The following is a 19,120-nucleotide window of genomic DNA, read 5'->3' on the forward strand; positions in this document are numbered from 1 at the left end:
TTAAATAAGAAAGATTGTAACAGTAAAACTTCATGAAAGGTTTTAAGATCTGGACGTCAAAGATCCGTATTTTTTCTGAAAAAATCCTCAGTTTTCACATTTTTCAGCTTTCCACTTGGTTTTAAAAGGATATTTGACCAGGCTACTTGAAGATCTGCTCATGGATCTGGATAAGAGCACATGGGAATCCACTGCATGGGCAGCATGGGGGCGCTGCATAGAGGGGGCGCCAAATATGGCGGAAATATTATTCACCCCAGAAACACCGGGGTGAGAGATTTAGATTTCATTAAAACCAAAATGTGTTTTCCTTTAAATAAGAAAGATTGTAACAGTAAAACATCATGAAGTGATGCCAGGTTGTAATATTTGGATGTCAAAGATCTGTTTTATTTCCATCACTTTTCCAGTTTTGCAGCAAGGTAGTCGTCGGGCTTTAATCTTGTCTTTCAGAGTTTCAAAAGTTAAACATTTTTGGATTTTGAAACTCAGAAATTTCCAAGTTTTATTCTAGAAAATTTTTGACATTTCAAGCTCAGAAAATTCCTTGTTTTTTCTAAGGAATTTCTGAGATTCATCTAAAAATGTAAGCATTTTGTTTTCTAGTCATTTTTTGATATTTGAAGCTCAGAAATGTCCATGTTTTTTCTAAAAAGAAAAGGTTTTGGTGGAAATGTACTCCTTTTTTTTTTAATCCACAATGACCCTAATGCGCTGGAGGAGGATTATGCATTTATGCACATGTAGGCAACAAATAATCTGAAACTCATTTCCACCTTTTTAAGATCAGTTATTTGTGGTAATATCATCATTCTGGATCCTTTTCTCCCTCTTGATGCCAAAATTGAACTATGTGGGATCCAGGTAGTTAAATTTGAATCAGAAAGAAGTTAATCACAAGTCAAAAAATAAAGAAAAACGAACATCTTAAATCTATTATTTAGAGAGGAAGTTAATGCATTAAACATGTCTGATTTATATGTATTTTTTATTCCTTTGAAGTTGTTTTACTTTGTCACTTTTACTATTTATGAAATACAGATTAATAAAGGCTGATGTCGTTTAATATCCTCCTTAAAACCAACCATTTTTGAGTGTTTTGCTTCCATTTGAGGACTTAAGAATCACCCTTTGTGTGAATGGAGGCTTTAAGTTCAAAACCACCAAACCAGATCAACCATTTAGTGTTGATGTTTTATTATCTAAAAGCTTTTGGTTGTGGTCTTTATAACAAACTCAATTATTATGAGTTTGTGATGCAGAAAAAAACCCACAACTCTCCTGTGTGGTGATATTGGCGGGTTTGCTTCTGCTGAATTATTGATGATTCTCACCTTTCATACAGACATCATCAGACACCAATAGGAACATTTTTCAGCACAAGCAGCGTTCTTCCATCTTTCTCCTAGTAAACAGGAAACCATTTGACTCACTGGTTCTGCTTGGTGCTGACTGAACCGGCTTTATCTCCTTCCTGGGTATCAATTCTCTGAATTACAATCAATATCTTAGAAAAATAGCTTTCTGATGAGGCTCAACTTTCAGATTAAGAGTACACTTTGAAAATAACTTTTAAGAAAGGTATTTATGGAGCTTAATAGGGGCCAGGAAGTTTGTTAAAAAATTGAAATGGAAAAAATAATTGCAAACTAAAAAAAAAAACTGAAAAAAAGTGAAAAAAAAACATTCAATCTGAAAAGAAGTTTTGAAATTTTTTTTTTCAGTTTACATGTTTTTTATTTTAGATCCTCCCCCAACCCCCCCCCCCCCACACACACACACACACAATTTGTTATTTAATATTAATCATCTAGTTGTTTATTTGACTAAATTTCTGTAACATTAATTTAACAAAAATATATTAATTCATGTGAGAAATTACCGCTTTGCTCCTCCTACAATGTAAATATAAAATTATTTCTTTACAGAAAGAGGAATTAGTTAGAAATAACAACTCCTGTCTCTGAGACGAAGTATTTTCTGTCATAGTTATAGTTTCAAGCATTTATTGTGTTTTTATAAGTTTATATAAGTTACGGAGAGCCGTGTTTGTGTGTTGTGTAACAGCGCTGCGCCCCTGTTACATCAGCTCCGTGGTAACGTTAGGTAAGCTAGCTGTTATGCAGCTCTGTGGGTAACTAACTGCTCTGGTTTCAATGGTCTCCTCCTCCAGGCTGCGTTTGGTTTGGCGTCACTTCATCAACAGTAGAATGGGAGACATGGCCTCCAAAACACAGATGCCAACCCCAGAGACAGCGCTACCAGGCCGGGCCGACAGCGTCAAAGTCTCCGGTAAGTCTAAGCTAGCTTTAACCAAACTTAACTTGTTTTCAAGCTTCTTGAACCGAAATTAACTGTTTATGATGTTTAATTCGCGTAGTTCTTGGCAGTAAATAATGTCTGTAGAATCGTAAAACTGTGACCGGGGTAACAAATTACGGTAAAAAGTCCTAAAAGATGTTTTAGTCAGTTAGCGGCACCTGCTGTTGTGTACGCATGCGTACCTAGGTTCAACAGCGCCGGTTTTTGTTGCATTGCGTCATTAGATCCGCCATATTGGGGAGGGAAACGCCTAGCAAGAAATTATTCAACTGAACCAGAAAGCTGCCTTTTATGACGGCTTTAGCAATTGTTTCCGGAATATATTTTTTAAAATTTTAGAAATATAATTGTTGGTAGTTGCAACCCATATAAAAATAATGCAATAGAGTTTTGTCTGTGTTGTATACATGTCTTTAGATTAGTATCACCCATGCACCATGAAATAAATGTCAAAAATATCAAATCAAAATCACTAATGTGTAAAATAGTTACTTTTTTTTAACAACACCAATCTGTGTTCTAGCAGGACACTGTTAAATATTGGCAAGGTGAGCTACATTTAGTTCAGCTTCCTCAGGATGAGAAATAGAGCCACAGCATCACTGATTTCATCTTTTGTTTCATGTCAAAGCCAACTTGAGTGTTGGCAACCAAAAAAATAGATTTTTAGTCTCTAGTAATCTGTGTGTGGCATCATATTTATACCCCAGAGAAATATAAGTTTGCATATCAATCCTTACCAGTTCCTTGACAATTTGATAAGTTGAAAATTCAGACATATAAATTAAATAAAGGCTTGTATGTTGTGAAAACAGTCATTACCACAGATTTTTATATAAAAAATGCAAACAGTGAATAAATTCACCCATTTTTAATGTTAGAGAATCTTTTCAGACTGAGATTATGCTGCTGCAATAAAAGATATGCTAAGACTTTAACCACATCTTTACCAGTGGTGCCAATAAACATGTCTGGCACTGTGTGTGTGTTTGTGAGATAGGGAGCTTTCTGTGTGCATACACAGGCCGACAGCAGCGCTAAGTTGGCAGTGAGGGCAGTTGGCACCAAGATGCCCCCTCTTCAGTACAAGTGAGGGCGCTGAGCCTTGGCACATGATGAATAGGTCGGCTCTGGCACTGAATGAAGGGCCCAGGACACACAGAAGCACACACTCACTGCCCTTTATGCTGGCCTTTACTTACAAGCAGTAAATATAAAGGTTGTCTGGTGAATGGAGTGTTGACTCAGCTGTATCCGAGACTTAAGATCTGATTAGCGTTGTGCTAAAATGTTTGAGCGTTTTCAGATTTAATCAACAATTAAACACCGAGTGAAGTTGTTGGACTTCTTTGGCCGGTTTGGAAGGGGTTGGACTGGAGAAGGAGGCTGTGGGAGCGAAGGGGTTAGGAGGGCGGGGGTCCGCAGCGAAACGACGATCGGGACGGACGGGAAGGTTCAGGCGGCATGGCAGACTTGCTGGAGCTTCGCCAACGCTTCTGGGGAACAGAAGAAAGCACGAGGGAGTGGAGGGGAAATGAAAAGCCTATGCCTGCAGTAGAGAGACTTGGCAGGGCTTCCTTTCTTTTGTCTGTCTGGTTTAGGGCTGCAGCGCCAGAGGAAATCAGGAAACGTCCAGGCATGGTGGTTGTGGTGAAGCACGGGGACAATTTCAGCATCTGTGACGAAAAAACAAGCAAAAAAAATCCATATTTTAACTGAATCGACTGGAAACTGAACTTCTGGGATTTGGGAGGCAAAGACAAAAGAAGATATTTTTCTGTTTTTTGTTCTTTTTTTCCGTCTTCTTCACAAGTCAGATGCGGGGTCGTTGGACGTGATTGGGTTTTGGAGGACAACAGAAAAACAACAGATTTTATACTGTTTGGTTTTTTCCTGGACAATGCTAAACCACAGACAGGCCAGTCGGAGCCAGAAGAAGGCCAGCCTCACACCAAGCAAGAGGTTTGGGTCAGTGACCAAACTATTGGGAATACTGCTGGTGTCCAAGTTTAAAATGGAAAACGCATTGAAACGCAGCAGAGCGAGAAGAGAGAAAGCAGGCCAAAAGTGGAGATTTCTAGATTTTACGACATCAATTACTGTCGCGTCTTTAAAGTAAGTTTGGTGCTTTTGTTGCTCTCCTGATCTGAATAGAGACGTACGTATACTGGGATCAGTGGTGTGGAATCCTCAGTGTTTTCTGCATCAAAACCTGGTAAGATACTTTTTAATGACTTCACAGTTTAGTTTCCACATTAAAGGTTCAACTGGTTACAAGGGGATTAAATGATGTATAAAGTCACGGTAAAAAAATTCGCTGGACGATAAATCGGCCCAGAAGTTATTGTGATAAACTGTAATATTGTTGTTTTGAACCCATTTTAAGGAATAAGGCGAGAACATATTTTGAAAGATCAATTAACTTTAATTCCAATCAACATTCAACACTGGAATTGGCAGTTATTTTAAACAAATAATCAACAGAAACAATAAATTTCCCTTCATAAAAGGGCTTGTTGAAAGACTGAAAGACTTTTATTATGCAGTTTTTGATATAAAAAATAAAACCCTGCCAAAATAAATTGTTCAAATAGAAATTGTTTTAATTTACAACATGATTAAATAACAACCACTCATCACAAGAATAAATAACTCAGTTAATTGCCACTCACTTAATAATTGCCATTTATATCGCTGAAAAGCTGATATTTTGAAAAACATTTGACATGTAACTAAACAAAATTAGTTTGCACTTTTCTTTTTTCTACAAAAGTCCGAACTTTAACCCGTTTTTCCCGTCTGAACTGAATGATTAGTAATTCAGTTGTGAGAATCTCTGCAGTTTTGGTTGCAGTCCTTAAAATCAATTTCAGTAATTATTGTTTAGGTTTTTTTGTTGGCTTATTTTGGATATTTTAAATGTTTTTTGATGTTTGAAGTAGTTGCAGTCGCATGATTATATTATTGCTATTATTATTATTGAAAATGGTCTTAAAATAACAATGTAATCGTTTATCGCAATAATTTCTGGGACAATTTATCGTCCAGTAAAATTCTTTGGAATTAACTTCATATTTAGTTGCGTGTGATATGTTATGCTGGCCTGAAAGTCTCCCCACCTTTATATACAGATGGACAAAAGACTAATGAAGAAGAGTGTGTCTCCTTCATCACAGCTTGATGCAGATGTTCAGACATCTGGCTGCTGGTGCAGCAGAGTCCCTTCATTAGCTGCTGTGCTGGTGGGCAGCGGGAGGCTTGTTTTAGTGTCATTTTTGCTGTTTTATGAGGATCTTTTTTTTGTAAATACTGGCATTATATTGAGAGATTTCAGTGCAGTTTTGTTGTGATAAAAAAAAAAAAAGTATCTTTAACTTCCTGGCAGCTCACAGTGTGACAGCTGAAAGCTCGGTGAAGCCAGATGTTTTCCTGTTTCCACATGAAAGACCCACAGCAGCTACATCTGCACACAATCAAAGCTGTCAAACATGCAGCATCGTAATTGTTGCCATTTCTTAATTTGTTTTCACCGTTTATATCATTAAACATTTGCTTGTTAGTGAAAATCCACTGATTTGCTTGAATGTCGGGACTCAAGTCAGATTTTTCCTGACAACCTGGATCAGTTTTGACAGCCGTGTTTCTTGTACATGTTAAGTGTCTTCAGTCTTATCAGGCTGTTGCTTCCTCGCTTCAGTCCGTCTGCATGTATCAGTGCCGTTTCCACAACAACACAGATGGATTCTTGTGGACAAATGAGCCTCTCTTTGTGCAAGATTTCATCAGCGCGGCTCGTTGTTGTCGACACTGCCCTGATAACCTTGACAGGAAAAATGACAAGTGTTTAGGGGTGAATGTGAGAGGCATAATGGATGAGGACAGCCTGCAGATTGGCACAGATGGAGGGAAGGGAAAAGATGAAGAGAAGCAAAAAAGGCTCAGGCTGCAAGGTCGGTCATTACTGAAGTGTTTGCATAGATAATCTTCTCATACAAAGTCTTTTGTAAATATCTAAACTTTCCATTTGATGATGTGAAACATATTTCAGTTGAAGACGCCCTCAAATTGCAAATTAATGCTTGTGTGAAGTGTTTATGAGCGGTCATTATCTTACCTGAAAAAGGCAGCGGTCACAGAAAAATCTGAGAAATTGATATGAAGGAGTTGGGCTAAGAGTTACTTCGACTCCCAAATCACTTCCAGTTTTAACAGGAAATGCAGAAATAACCTTTTCTTAAAGGAATATGTAATGATGTGAATTACAGCATCTGTCTGTGATTTATAGATGCTCTAAATTTGTGTTGCAGATTTATTTCCAGCATTACGATTCTGTCGTTCTGCTATAAACAATCACATTTCATGTGTGAGTTACAGCCTGTGTAGTGAAATATTCCACATGCATCGCAGCTCTGTCTCGCTGCAGCCGTCAACATTTTCCACAGCATCCACTTACAGAAAGTGTGAATGCAAAAAGCCATTACTATAACACATAGAGGTCTGAAAGGGTCCAATCAGTCTGCCAGTGCAAAGTGCATTAAGTCCGATTCTCTGCACCGCACACTGTCTCACGACTAATGGCTGTGAGCAATCGATTGAGTCGAACCCGTAGGGAAGCTCTCTCTCTCTTTCTCACACACACACACACACACACTCACACACTGCAGAAAGACCCTGTGGAGGCTTATTAACCCCCACCTCCACTCTAACTACACTCACAGCCGTCAGTCAGCTGTTTTCAGGGCTTAAGAAAGATGAAGAAAGGACAGTAAACTAGGAAAATACTCAAATTTGGTGCCAGTAATCATTCATTTTGGAGTAAATATATAAGAAAGACTTTTCATGTAGTTGGTAAATGTGATCAAATTTTAACATTGACAAAGAAAACAGTGCTATCATTTAATCCACTGTGTAATATTTAATATATTTACTAGAGGTGCAGGGGGAAAAAAAAATAATTGAGAATTGCAATTCCTAACTCTGGGATTATTTTTCTAAAATTATATTTATTATATTATTCTTTGATATTTTTTACGTTGTAGATTTCTAACATAATAATATTATGCTGGAATATTTTCTTTGGATATTATCAAAGAAAATATTCTTTGATATTTGTTTTACTTAAGAAAAAGCCAGGCAGCTAAGGAATCCTAATTCTAGTAATGTAAGGATTTTACATACAAACCTAAATCTGATCAAGTCTAAACTGACTGAATTTGGTAAAGTATGAATTGATTTGAAGAAATTTCTATTTGTTTACACTGCCTTGTCATTTTATCAGTCACATAGTTTAAACAGTTTGAATAGAAAAAATGGTTTCTGAATTGAACTCTGACCCTAAAAATCGGAAATGAATCTACAGAAAGTTTCACATCTCTAATATTTACTCTAAGTGGAAAAAAGTGAGGGTTTTTTGTAATTCATCTCTTTTTTTTTTCTTTTATTTGTTTGCAAGGTAGCCATGAAAGCTTCCACTTAAACTGAATAGAACTGAAGAAAAACTTCAGCAATTTCACAAAAAAAGTTTATATTCTCACTTGAGGTGTTTATGTTTTTACAGAAAAAGAGTCAATGTCCTGAAGGGAAGATGTTCTGACGTAGCAAACGTCAGCGCCTCCATTTTTCTGAGATATTTAGCTCTTGTAGGTTTGGACAATATGGCTGAAAAAGACGTATCATGATATAAGCGTTTCATTTCAGTCAGTATCGATAATTATTGATTAATTGTTTTTTGTTTAAAATTTCTGAAATACTGCCAAACTACTGGCATGATCTTTTCTAATGTATCTACAATTTTCACTCCACGCTGTGGTTCTTTTTTTTAAGCAGAAGAGGCATAGTGGTGAAGCCTTAAACTGCTGGTTACGTGTTGCTAGGTAACCAAAGAATGATTGAGTTGCTAGGTAACCAAGGAGCTTAGCTAGCAGTGAGACGTTGAGTGTCTAACACAGTGGTTCTTAACCTTTTTTGAGGTACCGAACCCCCCAGTTTCATATGCGCATTCACCGAACCCTTCTTATCCCCCCCCCCCTCCCCCGGCACACAACATATTTTGCGGTATTCTGATTTAGTAATGTAATTATATTAGCTGTGTTACCACCCCCATGCCACTAGAGGCAGTAGCAACCCCGAAGAGATGCGACTAAGGAGCAGATTTAGACTATAGAATTTGGTAAAAAGAGTGGAGCTCCTTCAATCAGGGCTCCTCCGCAGCTCTGATTGGATAAGCAATGTAACGTGATCCTCTGATTGGCTAAGCAATGTAACGTGATCCTCTGATTGGCTAAGCAATGTAACGTGATCCTCTGCAGCAAGTGATGGCGAAGCGGGGCGTCATCACGACTTTACACAACTGTGTCTTTACCTCCGCGGCAGAGGCTCCGCCGAACCCCTGGGGTTCGATCGAACCCAGGTTAAGAACCACTGGTCTAAACTTTTCCTCTGCCTACATCTCCCACAAGGCTGTGCGGTTCTGGTCAGTGAAATTATTAAATATTCTGTCAGATGTATTTTCTATTGATATTGATCATCTGATTATATATTGAGATTGATTTATTGTCCAGCTGTATGTTGATACAATCTTGTAACTGTATCTTCCTTATTACAGCCACACTTGATGAAATTTTATTTTATTTCATTTTATTTTTTATTTAATTCACTCAATAGTAAATATGAATAATTTATGTAACAGCTAAACAAAATCATGGATGAAAAGGAGCAGAAAGACGTGTAATAATATAAATATCAGCCTTTTTTCCCCTTTTTTGTGACAAAGTGTCAAAAGGGAAAGACATCACCAAACTTTTTTGTGAAATTGAGAAAATCCTTTTGAATTTTTCTGTTTCTATTAACCTTTTTTAAAGTGATACTTAAAAATGTGCAAAAACAGAATGTTGATGGAAACCTGGTTTGGTTCATCCACAAAACATTACAGCTCACTGTGCTGTAAAGAGAATATGCATATCTGCCATATCTGCACTATTATGAAATATTCTTTCTTTATTTATTAAAAGAATTGCTTCAAAATGTGCTAATAATATTGCATGTATCCTCAGAAGTGTGTATGGAAACCTGCTTTTTATGAAGTCGCACTAGTTATGAAATACAAAGAAGGATGACGTAATGTCTGTCAATAACAGAAAAGTAAAAATTACAACTCGTTTCCATTAGCTCAGCTTGCTATGTTTTTTTAATTACTATCTGGCCGTGCGATATGCATAAATCACCAAGCTGAAAATATATTTAAATTTTTGCAGCAATTGAATTCCTGTGTTAAATATTTCCATGGTGCGACTGCAATTTAACAATTTGCATAAACCGGCTTGCCGCAACTTCCTTGAGTTTTTTCCCATACGCTGAGAGGCAAACACACAGAGCAATAAGGATAACACTGATGGCTGTCGTGACGGACGGTAATAAAAACAAAGACAGCAATCAGAGCAGCTGATTGAGAAGCTCAGATTGAGAGAAAAAAAACGGACAGGGGGGTAAATGGAGGATGATGGGAACGTGAGGAGGAGAGAGATGGAGAAACCAGGCAATCAGTGAGAGACGTTGGCAGAGGGGGGCGGCGGGGGGAGGTTACTTTGTAGATTTAATTGCAGCACGGTGTAGGCAATCGTGTGTGTGTGCGTGTGTGTGTGTGTGTGTGTGTGTGTGTGTGTGTGTGTGTGTGTGTGTGTGTGTGTGTGTGTGTGTGTGTGTGTGTGTGTGTGTGTGTGTGTGCGTGTGTGTGTGTGTGTGTGGACTCCCCCATCCTCCCCCCAGCCAGACATTAACTGCAGTGCTTCATTTATCACTGTCAACTCTGGAGCTCCGGTGGGAAGGTGAGGAGAGGCTCCTGAACATTCAGTACATGTTTCAACTCTTCTCCGGTCGCCGTGCCAACCGGGATGTTTCGGTAGCAAAGATGGAGATGTACAAGCCTGTGACCCGTCAGTATTTTATCACAATGAGTCGGTTTTTACGCTGCTGAGTTCTCTGAGTTATCAAAAAAACTTCCAGATCCAGTGCCAACTAATCTGTTCAACAAAGTAGCTTTACATCATGTTTATAATGTTCACCAAGAACATATATGGAGTGTTGCCTCGATTCTTTCTGGCATGTTTGAGAAATCTTTTAATCTCCATGGCAACTATTCAGCTACAAAACTCCTGAGTGGACCTAGCCCCGCCTCCATGGACGAAACTCCTCTTCCGAGCTGCAGTTTCCAACATACCAAGCTTTTGCCTCACAAAGCGAGACTTACTCAGCTCCTTCAGACTAGCCAGCAGCAATTAGCAAACACCAGGTGGAGATGAGCATCAGCTGAGCTCATTATAGGAGCTACTTTTCAGTGAAACCCTGGTAAAAACGTTAAAGGGTTAACAGAGGAGCCATGTTTGATGACGTCCTGAAGGCGGAGTTTCAGAAAGAGCAGGAGTTTTTAAAGAGACAGAGGCCCAATTTAAAGGCATTAAATCACAGTCAAATATATTTTAAGTCATATTTAATATATAGTATTTTTACAACATCTGAAATGAATATAATACATAGAATATAGTCAACATGTAGACGTGGTCACGCACGCTAGCGACACTACACAAGAAAGTTGAAAAATGTAAACATTTTTCCACAGAAAACTTTTATCTTTTGCTGTCATACATTATCTAATAATACATTAAAATTTTCAGATTTATCTTTCCTTTTTGTTGTCAGCTGCCGTTTTCCACACTTTTGCAAAACGGCAACAGAAAAAGTTGGAGTGAAACTCCGTTGCCGATTGTTGAACATGTTTTGAAAACTATATCTTCTGTTGAGTATTCATTATTCAATAAATGTATGCACAGTCACAATACAATACGTTTACCTTTTTGAATCGTGCATTTAAAAAGTATGAAAAAACTAAAACTACTACTGCAACCAATAAAAACTAAAATTAAGCAACATTCAACTAATAATAACTAGCTAACACACTAAAAACTAATTAAAACTAACTGAATTTAATAAAAAGTCACAAGAAACTAAAACTAAACAAGTTGGAAGTGAATAAAAGATGCAAAGAAAATTAATGCTGGGGATAATTTAGCACTAGAGTTACAATGCAAGATTAATAAAATGGCAGATAAGAAGAGGAATAGAAGAGTTACAAGATTTTATGTAGCATTTAAAATGCCTTCTAGATTGGTCTTTCCATAATTCTCTCTTTAAAAATAGTCCAGTCTTTAGGGTGGAAATGAATGTGAATAAGATTGTTCCATCATGAAGCAACTTCCAGGCTGACCCGTTGATTGTTTCCTTATCTTGCATATTTTAGGAGTGTCTTTTGTTATCTTTATCGTCTCAACAGAAAATTAAAAAGTGATGAAGGCCTGCAGAGATAAAGCCGAGTGTACTGCGCTCTGATTGGCTGATTCTGGAGCTGCTCTGGCTGCCTTTACACACACAGCTGAAATAGAGCAGCACTAATAGAGGGTGTGTGTGTGTGTGTGTGTGTGTGTGTGTGTGTGTGTGTGTGTGTGTGTGTGTGTGTGTGTGTGTGTGTGTGTGTGTGTGTGTGTGTGTGTGTGTGTGTGTGTGTGTGTGTGGTACAGATGTCACCATGGATAAAGGCCTGCTCTCTGATCAGGCTTATTATTGTGACAGGATTCAGGGTGCTGGGAAAGAAAGAGACTGGGAGGCATCCTAGTTAGTCACACACACACACACACACACACACACACACACACACACACACACACACACACACACACACACACACTGCAGCTAAAATGAAGTGGCTTACTGTTTGATGTGAAGTGTCCTGAAATGCTTTCTAACCTCTTTTACTGCTCTTCACAACCAAATAAAAGCAAATTAGTTGCCAGCACAAACTGGGCTCTTACAGCTGAAATCAGTTTAGGAAACATGACATGGAGCAAACATCTGATGCAGTCTGCTTCATCCTGTTGGAGTGACAATTAATGCATCAGCTGGGAAATATAACATATGTTACTGCTTTTCTTTTTACTGTTACAACCTTGTAAATGTCTCCTGTTATTGTCTAAAGGAGTTTAAAAGACACGAGCTGTGCAGTATTTAGAAACAAGAAGGATACATGAATTATTTTTGATTAACAAGCATTGTTTTTATTTCATGGATATTTTAGGATTACTAGAGGAAAATACTTCTATTGATAGTCAAAATAACAGATACTTTGATAGAGTGAGTACTAAAAAATACATTCAAAGATACTCATTTTGGTTGAAATACATAAAAAAAGCAAAAAAGCACGCATCCTCTTTAGTACAGCAGAGTACTAGAGCCATATGAAGAAAAAGCAAATAAATGAAAAATATAAAATTGTGGTAATAAAGTCACTAAATTATGAGAATAAATGTGTACCAGAATAAAGTCAAAATAATATAAGAATAACATAAAACCTTCTGTTTCTTCAAGAAATGTTGCCAGTTTTGAAAATGGTATCAAGTTGGAAATGTTAGCATTACGACAACAATACACTGCAAAAACACAAAATCCCACTAAGTAATTTTGGTCTATTTCTAGTGCAAATATTTCAGTACACTTGAAATAAGACAAAACTAACTTACAAGAAACTTTTCAGCAAGATGTAGGAGATTGTTTTATGTCAATAACTCCTAAATGTTAATAAAAAACCTTTTATTTCCACTGGTAGATTAATTGACTCATAACAAGACATTTTTCCCATCTTATAAGTGAAATAATCTACTGTCTGCACTAGAAATTAGACCAAAAAACAGAAATCAGCTTTTCTTTATAGTATCATAAAGAATTTAGTGTTTTTTTTTGTGACGCATTGATATAAGAAAAGAAGAACACAGACCCAGAGACTGTATTGAAAACTAGATTTCTGTTTCTGCAGCCTGGTGTTGTTCGTCATGTTTTAGTCTTATTCAATCATAAATCTACAGTCTGGTTTTAAAGACTGACCTCATTCTCTGAGGAATTTCTTGGTCTGGCTTTCTGCTCTGCTCATCTGTCCTTCCCATATTAATGTGGCTTCATCCAAAAAATGAATTTAAAAACGGCTCATGCTGTTATCGAAGTGGACTGTTTTAGTACTACATATGTGCTAAAATTAGTCTGATGTTGCCTCCAGCGACTTTAATTGATTGCAGAAGTTGATTATGGCTCAGATTGAGCATGAAGATGAAATGGCAACAACTTCACAGCTTAAAACATGGAGGAGATCAGCAAAAAATAAATGGTTTTAACTTAAAAGAGACCAACTTGGTCACTTTTGTTTCAAACCACAGTGATACCTATTTTTATATAAATATATATATTTGAAGCTATGGTTTTAAGTACAACAGAGTGCTGAAGCCATACTAAGAAAAGCTTGAAAAATAAAATTACGAGAATATACTTGTATGTGAATAAAGTCATAATATTACAACAATAAAAATACATTTGTATGTCAAATTTATTTATATTGCACTTTTCAAAACAGGTTAAAACTGCTGTACAAAGACGATAACAACAGAATAAGTGGATGAAAAAACAATAAAAATAGAACATCACAACTGAAATTTACAGTATCAGGCCTCAATTAAATGCCAACGAATAAAAATAAGTTTTAAAAAGCCACTTAAAATGACCCAGACAAGAATAAAGTTGTAATTGTATAAGAATAGGTATAATTTGAGAATAAAGTCATACCAGAATAAATTCATAACATTATGAGAACAAAGTTGTAATAATAGGAGAATAAATTCAAAATACTTTATTGATCCCAAAGATAAATTAAATGCATAATACTGAGTTAAATAAATTAATAAAAAATACTTTTTGAGAATAAAGTTATATCACGAGACTAAAGTTATGAGAATAAACTCGCACAAGAATAAAGTCATATGAGAATAAAGTCGTAAGTAAGACGATTAAAAAGTTGCAAAAGAATAAAGTTGAAATGATATGAGAATAATATACCAATAAAGTTGTATTATCTCAAGAATAAAGTTGTAATATGACTTTATTCTTGTAATCTTATGACTTTATCATCGTAATTTTACTTTTTTTACATTTTCTTAGCATGGCTCTAATAGCACATTGCACTTATTGTGTCTGCATGTGAGGATGCACAGGTCAAATAAACCAAATCTTCATTCCAGAAAGTAAAAAGAAATGCATTCATTGTGGTTGATTAATACTTTTGTTTGTTCAGGAAATCAACAATCATAAAGAAAATCTTTAAGATGCAAAATCAGTTTAAAACAACAACAAAAAGATGGAATCTTTTCACTCGTTTGTCGCCACTTATTTGAACAAGTCCCATCGACTGAAGGTGTGTCGTTGGACTCTTCATCTGAGGAAGATGTTTACATTTGAAGTACATCAGCTGCACAGCAGGACAGATAAAATACGCAGCTGATCTGTATCTTCTGCTGCTGCTTTGTTGTTTCTTGATTCTCCTGTCACACACTCAGCGAGCTGTTAAACTCATTAGTATTCTGTCTGGACTTATTTTCTTTCCTACTGACATTTACATTTAAATTGTTTATCTCTGTGTGTGTGTGTGTGTGTGTGCGTGTGTGTGTCCTGTAATGAACATGCCTTCGCAGCTCCCTGAAGGCAGCCATTACCAACACACACACACACACACGGACAGAGGATAATGTGAGCGGAGGAGGGAGGAGAAACGAGGCTGAGGATCCGTCTCGGGATTTTAAATCTCCATTTAAAATCATTAAGATTTGAGGGATGTGGAAGAATGCTGTGTGTGTTGTTCACCAACCTTTATTTCCACTCTACATTTAGTTTGCATGTTTTATTTTGGAGCTTTCCTGCAGGATTTGTAGCATCTGAAAACTGGGGCATCGCTGACTTTGTTCTGGTGTCTTTATGCTTCTGCGGCTGAAAATCAAGTCGGTTTTGCAGGAGGAGCTGGTTGCTTTGTTCCTTTTGGGAAATGTTAGCTTAATAATTCAGTTATGCTTTGGTTTACTGTGGCTGTCCAAAATAACACAAGAAAACCCCCCAGCAATCCTACAGCACCTGGAAGAAGTATTCGGATGTTTTATATTTTTATTGCTTTTACTAATCAATCATGATAACAAAAGTGACTTTTTGGATGAAAAATATTGTCACAGTCAAAACTGATTTTTACAAAATACTAACAATTACATATTTAAATAGAAATATGTAACATAAAATAGAAAATAGATGATTGCTATGACAGCGTATTGGAGTCAATGTAGATTAAAAAAAAAAAATCTCAGAAATTTTAAATTCATCTCAGAAATTTCTTAGAAAAAAAAGGAAATTTTTGAAATTGAAAAGTCAAATATATGCTTGGAAAAAAACTCAGATATTTTTAGACTAATCTCTGAAATTTTGTAGAAATTTGCGACTTTTGAAATTAGTTGAAAATTAGGTCACTCCAGAATATTTAGCTGGATGCTTCGGGTCGCTGTGTAGCTGGAAAATAAAAGTAAAGTAAATCTCCATTCTACTCTTTGTGAGACTTCTTGCACCAATTGGATGGACCTGTGTTGAATTAGGTCAGTCATTCTAAAGGAGATATCTATTTCAGTCGTTACGTATTTGTACCTAATTTTTGTTGAAATTAGTTTTCATTTCAATATCAGTGTTTTTTATTTTTTATATCCAAATTATCTTGATCATAATTGATTTTTAAAAGACATAAAATGGGTAAAATATCCAAAAGGTTGAATACTTTTTATATGAAGTATATATTTGTCATGTTGTTATTATTGTTTGTTAGGCTACAAAATTGTATATTTTAAAGCTGCGTTATGTAATTTTTACATATTTGTTGAAACTGTCACAACATGGTGACAGTTAGTTATGAGACAGGTGATGTGTGAACAAATCAAACTCCTCTGCCTTCTCCAAGTTCCAACTAGAAACAGCCAATCAGAGCCAGGAGGCGGGTCTTAGCGCTGTCAATGATAGCCTAGCTAAGTTAGCATAACCAACAATGACAACAGATAGACAGTTTTCTCTGTCATTAGCACATTTAGCTGCACGTACACAAACTTGATTGACAGCGCTAAAACCCTCCTCCTGGTTGTTTTTGGTATAGTTCTTCAAAAATTTGAAGGAGATGGAGGAGATTAGTCTTTTCACAGATTATCTGTCTCGTAACAAGTGATCACGACATGGTGACAGTTTTAAAAAAGACATTTTTTAAAGGTGGAGTTTTCAGAAAGAAACACACATGAATTTTGCATGTCTGGATGCTGTTCTGAAAAAAACAGCAGTGGCTTCAGGAACATGAATAATCCTCTTTAAAGAGGATGAGATGTTTTCCCTGCAGCAGCTGAAACGTTCCCTGTGCAGAATACAGAGCATCCGAATCCTCCACAATGAAAGGCTCCTCATGTAACCAGACTAAACTCACTGACTCAGATGCAGATGATGCGTGTTTGCAAAACTTGAGAATGCTGAGAGCAGAACAGAAACCTCAAGCTGATTATCACTCTGCGTGTGTGTGGCTGATTGCTTGGCGGCACCCGTTCTCATGCTTTTGTCTATCAGCATGCAGCCCTCATGACAATTATGCATCTATGCATGAAGACGCTGAACGTGTGTGTGTGTGTGTGTGTGTGTGTGTGTGTGTGTGTGTGTGTGTGTGTGTGTGTGTGTGTGTGTGTGTGTGTGTGTGTGTGTGTGTGTGTGTGTGTGTGTGTGTGTGTGTGGATCCAGATGTTTGCTTCATTTTTATTCTCCCCATCATTCCAATTTTTTTTGAATCCGTCTTCCTCCCCCTCAGTAAACCATCTGCATACACGCGCAGCCTGCAGCAAGCCGGAGTTAATGCGCGCTGGCTCAGCCAGGTGGCTGCATGGCCTCGTATTCGTCCTCATGCACCTCTGGCTCGCCGCTGATTGGACTGAGCGCAGCTGCTCTGAAAATCTGCAAACCCTCTTTAACTGGGTCACTGTGTGTACTCTCAGCTTTTAGGTAGACTTTGTGCCGCGTTCTGGGTTTCTCTGTACGTTCTCGATTAATGAACATGTCCGTCTGTAGTGAGGATGAAGCTGCACATTTATGCATCAAAACATTTGAAAGGGAACAATAATGGGAAACAAACTTGAATATTTTGTGAGTTTACATGCTTTCAGACTACATTTTCAGAGTTTCTATAACCTTTTTACTCTTGTATTCTGTATTTATGGAAGAATAATATGGTGTAATAATGACAACAAAAAAATTCCCTTCAATTAAGTCAATTAAACCAGTGGACTCATTAGCTGCGTTTCCATTAAAAATGTTTGTAAAACTTTGTCATGTTGAAACGCCACAATTTCACAATTGTGGCGTTTCAATTAAATCCATCCATCCATCCATTTTCTTTACACCCTTGTCCCTCAGTGGGGTCAGGAGGTGCTGGTGCCTCTCCAGCTAACGTTCCGGGCAAGAGGCGGGTTCACCCTGGACAGGTCGCCAGTCTGTTGCAGGGCAACACAGAGACACACAGGACAAACAACCATGCACACACACACTCACACTCACACCTAGGGACAATTTGGAGAGGCCAATTAACCTGGCAGTCATGTTTTTGGACTGTGGGAGGAAACCGGAGTACCTGGTACCACGCATGCACAGGGAGAACATGCAAACTCCATGCAGAAAGACTGGGGCCAGGAATCGAACCCAGAACCTTCTTGCTGCAAGGCAACAGCTCTACCAACTGCGCCACTGTGCAGCCCGTTTCAATTAAATATGAAACTCAATTAAAATCACATTTGAATAAGTTGTTCTTGCAAAAAGTCATCAAAACAACATGCTGCACGTCATACTCTTACCATTTCTTGTCATTTTCTTCGTATTTTCCACCAGTGGTAACATCCGGTTGTTGATTAGATGCAAAAAAAAAAAAAGGTTTATTGAAATTGGTGTGTTAAAAATATGTTTATTATTTTCTTAAAGGACTTCAAAAGGTAATTTAAACCTGACAATAGAGAAGAATTGGGACGTATATTCTAATTTATAGAATTTTACTGTAATATCAGACTGAGATGGTTATTGATTATGTGTCTGTCGCTGTGTATGTTTTCAATCATTATTATGTTAAAAAAAAACCATATAATTTTCAGTTTATTGGCAGATGCAACCAGACTTTCTAAGTGTTCAGGATGCCATTCACTCCAACATGTCTTCCAAAGCTTTTGGGAATAAATGTGTGGTTTCCCAGTCATTTTTTCTTGTTTTGTAATTTGGTGGAGTTGAAGAAAACAGGTGGAACATTTGCTAAATTCATTTTTTATTGTTAATAACTTCAATATTTTGTCCCTTTTTGTGCAGCCAAACATGATGTGAATGGAAACAGGACTATTCCGCCCTTTCCAGAGGGGACACAGATGGTGATGTTTGGTAAGTGTCAAAATACACACCAGCTATATAGCAAATAATGAATTTAAAACAGGAGAAAAGATGTGATGTATTAACATCTCCATTCTGGTCTCTGTAAGGCATGGGCTGCTTCTGGGGAGCAGAGAGGAAGTTTTGGAGAGAGAAGGGAGTTTACTCCACCCAAGTGGGCTACTCTGGCGGCTACACGCCCAACGCCACGTACGAGGAAGTGTGCACAGGTAGCCTCTGCATAAGAACACACACACACACACACACACAGAGGCATGCATGTGTTCTCTACTGACTGTTAATAAACTGTGGAAAACAGGACAGAAACAGAGGAGCGCCTCATTTCCCTCAGGCCCTATTAAACCGGGGCATGGATAAGGCAGCTATTGATGCCTGACCGCTCTGAGCAGTGACTATTTCTGTGTGTGTGATGTGTGTCCAGACCCCCCAGTGACTCTTCCACTCCGCCAGCACA

The 19,120-nt window shown here is 37.4% G+C and overlaps 1 protein-coding gene across 7 annotated transcripts in view; it reads left to right on the forward strand.

The window, feature by feature from the left end:
• The first annotated feature begins 2,038 nt into the window (after positions 1 to 2,038).
• Positions 2,039 to 19,120, forward strand: part of msraa (methionine sulfoxide reductase Aa) — a 36,479-nt gene continuing 19,397 nt past the window's right edge. Inside the window, exons 1-3 of one of the 7 annotated variants that reach the window (XM_017302302.2) lie at positions 2,039 to 2,292; positions 18,589 to 18,657; positions 18,756 to 18,875. In XM_017302302.2, coding sequence (XP_017157791.2) covers positions 2,157 to 2,292; positions 18,589 to 18,657; positions 18,756 to 18,875 — 325 coding nt within the window. In that variant the 5' untranslated portion in view covers positions 2,039 to 2,156. The other 6 variants (XM_008397207.3, XM_081602178.1, XM_081602177.1 and 3 more) reach the window with 6 other exon arrangements.

This window comes from Poecilia reticulata, chromosome 21, assembly GCF_904066995.2.
Source record: "Poecilia reticulata chromosome 21, P_reticulata-male-v2, whole genome shotgun sequence".
In the NCBI taxonomy this organism is placed as follows: domain Eukaryota; kingdom Metazoa; phylum Chordata; class Actinopteri; order Cyprinodontiformes; family Poeciliidae; genus Poecilia; species Poecilia reticulata.